The sequence below is a fragment of the Melanostigma gelatinosum genome (assembly GCF_949748355.1).
Source record: "Melanostigma gelatinosum genome assembly, chromosome: 22".
Taxonomy (NCBI): Eukaryota; Metazoa; Chordata; class Actinopteri; order Perciformes; family Zoarcidae; genus Melanostigma; species Melanostigma gelatinosum.
In genome coordinates, this window is record NC_136655.1 from 1574287 (window position 1) to 1577536 (window position 3250).

The 3250-nt window shown below is 45.5% G+C and overlaps 1 protein-coding gene across 1 annotated transcript; it reads left to right on the plus strand.

Annotated features, from left to right (window-relative positions):
* Positions 1-305: 305 nt before the first annotated feature.
* LOC306796064 (E3 ubiquitin-protein ligase TRIM39-like) lies at positions 306-1958 on the plus strand (the record flags this gene model as incomplete). Its single annotated transcript, XM_079294843.1, has 1 exon — positions 306-1958. One exon carries the CDS (start codon positions 306-308, stop codon positions 1956-1958), a length of 1653 nt encoding a protein of 550 aa, XP_079150969.1.
* Positions 1959-3250: the final 1292 nt, after the last annotated feature.

A 3250-nucleotide genomic window follows, 5' to 3' on the forward strand; every position in this document is an offset into this window, starting at 1 on the left:
ATTTAGTTTTACAAAGTTAGGAAAGCAAAGTTTGAGTCAAGCCCGATGTTGCCTTACACATAAAATAATGTTGCCAGTTCCACACAGTGAGGCATCCAGATTATTGATGAAACACTCGTATTAGGTCGGTCCTCGGTATCAACCAAAATCCAAGTCGAAGAGTTGCATCCCTATATTTAAAGTATGCTGAAAGAGACTGTCAAAGAAACGTTGTTTTGCTATGTTACAATACAATACAACATGTAGAAAAGTTGTGTAATGACACCGATAAGTCACAGGTTGTCTTTTATCTCCAGGGTGTCAACATGTCAGCTGACAACTATCTGGAAACTGAAGCGCAGCTTACGTGCTGCATCTGCCTGGAAGTGTTCAACGATCCAGTCACGTTACCATGTGGACACAACTTATGCAAAACATGCATCACAAACTACTTTATTTCTAACTCCCAGCGCCAGTGTCCCTTGTGCAAAGAGCGTGTTGATAGAAAATATAAGCTTCGGGTCAACACTACCATGGCTGAGATGGTTCTTAAGCACAGAATGTCAGCTGGAAGGAAAGACAGAAGGGGCTCAGAGCCACAAGTTGCTGAACCCGTTGAAGTTTCTTGTGACATTCCTACTGAAACTAAGCAGACTGCCCTGAACTTCTACATTTTCTTAGTATTAGGCCTGCCATGTCTGACCATCTGCATTACAATCTACCTTGAGCTTCATAAAACAGTGTCCAACCCAATAACTCTTCAGCTGTTTGATGTGGTAGAGAACGCGGTGGGCAGCGTGTGTCCTAAGCATGGGAAACCTCTGGAGCTCTACTGCAAGAACGATGAAATGCCCATATGTCAGTCCTGCGCTGACTCAAGTCACAGATCTCACGACATTGTTCCTCTGAAAGAAGAATACGAAGTAAAGATGAAAGAGCTTCAGAAAACAGAGGCTGAAATTCAGCAGAAGATCCGGGAGAGACAGCTGAAAATAGAGCAGGTCAAACATTGGGTTTGGGTTAGCAAGGACGCTGCAGACAGAGAGATGGCTGATGGTGCTCAGGTCTTCAACGCTTTGATACAGACTTTGGAAAAATATCATGCCGAGTTCATCGGGATGATTGAAGCGAAGCACAAAATGACTGAGAAGCAGGTCAAAGGTTTCACCGAAGAGCTGGAGCAGGAAATCTCTGAGCTGACGGAGAGGCGGACTGAGGTGGAGCAGCTCTCACGCTCAAAAGACCACCTCCACTTCCTCCAGAGCTTCCCATTCCTTAACACTGCTCCTCTCGCCAGCGACTTGCCAGATGTCAACATTTCTTCAGTGTCTTATGAAGGACTCCTGATGACAGCTGTAGAGACTGCACTGTTTCAGCTGATAGAGACAGCCGGAAATGAGATGGAGAAGCTCGGGGAAGCTGAGCTGTTGAACTTCTGGGGGAATGAATTGGATGTGACTCTGGATCCTGAAACAGCACATCCTTATCTCATCCTGTCTGATGATGGGAGACAAGTACATTGTAGTGAAGTGAGGAATGAAGTCCCAGACAACTCAAAGCGATTTGATACTTCTGTTTTTGTCTTGGGAAAGCAGAGTTTCTCTTTTGGGAGATTTTACTACGATGTTCAAGTTAAAGGAAAGACTGACTGGATTTTAGGAGTCGCCAAAGAGTCCGTCGACAGGAAGGGAGTCCTTCAACTAAACCCTGAACATGGCATCTGGGCTTTACAACATTGGCATGGAGACCAGTACTCTGGACTTACTAGCAAGTCTGTCCTTCTCTCTGTGAATGATCAGATTGAGAACGTGAGAGTGTTTGTGGATTATGAAAAGGGTCTGGTCTCCTTCTATAATGCAGATTCAGGAGCTCATATCTACTCCTTCACTGGCTGCTCCTTCACTGAGAAACTCCACCCAATCTTCAGCCCCTATTTTGAGAACTCCCCCCCTCTGATTATCTCCCCTGCTGTCGATTAAACTAATCACTGCTTTTGCAAAAACCTGCGATGTTTTCAACACAGTCTCACAAAAGTTTGTGAAATAGTCATGAAATGCAATCTATTGGTTTGGTGTACATGGACGCCAATTGTCCATTTTTTCTGTGTCCCTCGGCACAACTTTTTTATCGGGGTCAACATTACGTTAAAAAAGGAAAGGACTTTCTTGGCATATTTTCATCCTGAACGACACAACAGACAATTCGTGTCCTGTACACAAAACCAATAGATTGTGAATCGGGAAAATTTCACGACTTTATTACGATGTTATTATTCAATGCCATGTAGCTTCTTAGATGGTTGTGAATCAGTCTTAGAATAATCCAGATCCTCTATCAGACCTCCATCAGTACAGAGACCATCAGAGAGAAGATGGTCTGTTTCTATAGAGTTGTTCTTGATGCTCGTCATCGGAGCCACCGGGTCGGATTCTGGTGAAACCAGATGAACTCATGCAGGTTCACCAGAACCTCCTTCAGCTCAGACTCCAGCAGAGGCCGGCCCACCGTGGACAGACCCAGATCCTCCAGCAGAGACCGGTCCACCGCGGACAGACCCAGATCCTCCAGCAGAGACCGGTCCACCGTGGACAGACCTAAAACCGGCTTCACTGCAGCCTTCCACCAGCAGTCGGAGCTCCGAACGGGAGCTTCTCCTCTCTGCTCCTCCGGTTTCTGTGTGAGCCAACACGGACACCAGTATACACCTAGTATAGAAGTCTATAGAAAATGACTCTACTTCTCTCTTGATTTATTCCCTCAGTAAACATTGTAAACATGAGTTTATGTCTCAATCTCTAGTTTCAAGTCTTCTTCAATACAGCATGATGTTCATTTAGTACATTATGGTCCATTTAGAGTCACACAGACCATAAAGCAGGGGATGCTTTAGGGCGGGGCTACTGTGATTGACATGTCGCTCCCACAGCGTTGCCGGGACTGGGAGTTGTCCGTTTTTTCGTCTCACAACTTTAACTCTTTCACAATGATTCAGCGTTCAGTCGTATTTATCTCCACCCTCTCGTGGAACTTCTGGTTGCAAAAACCAAGATGCCAAACTTGAGGCTTCAAACCCGTCGTCCTCAAACCACTGAGTGTCCACATGGTGACTCCGCCCACTACCTATAGTACGTCTGTGTGAGATCCTGAGTGACAAACATCAGTGCAACATCAGCAGCAAGCATCTTTACCAAACAGCTGAAAGTCTGCACAGGTTGGATGGATATGGTAATGTGTCAGAGGCCAGGTGCATGATGGGAATAGAGATGAGTGT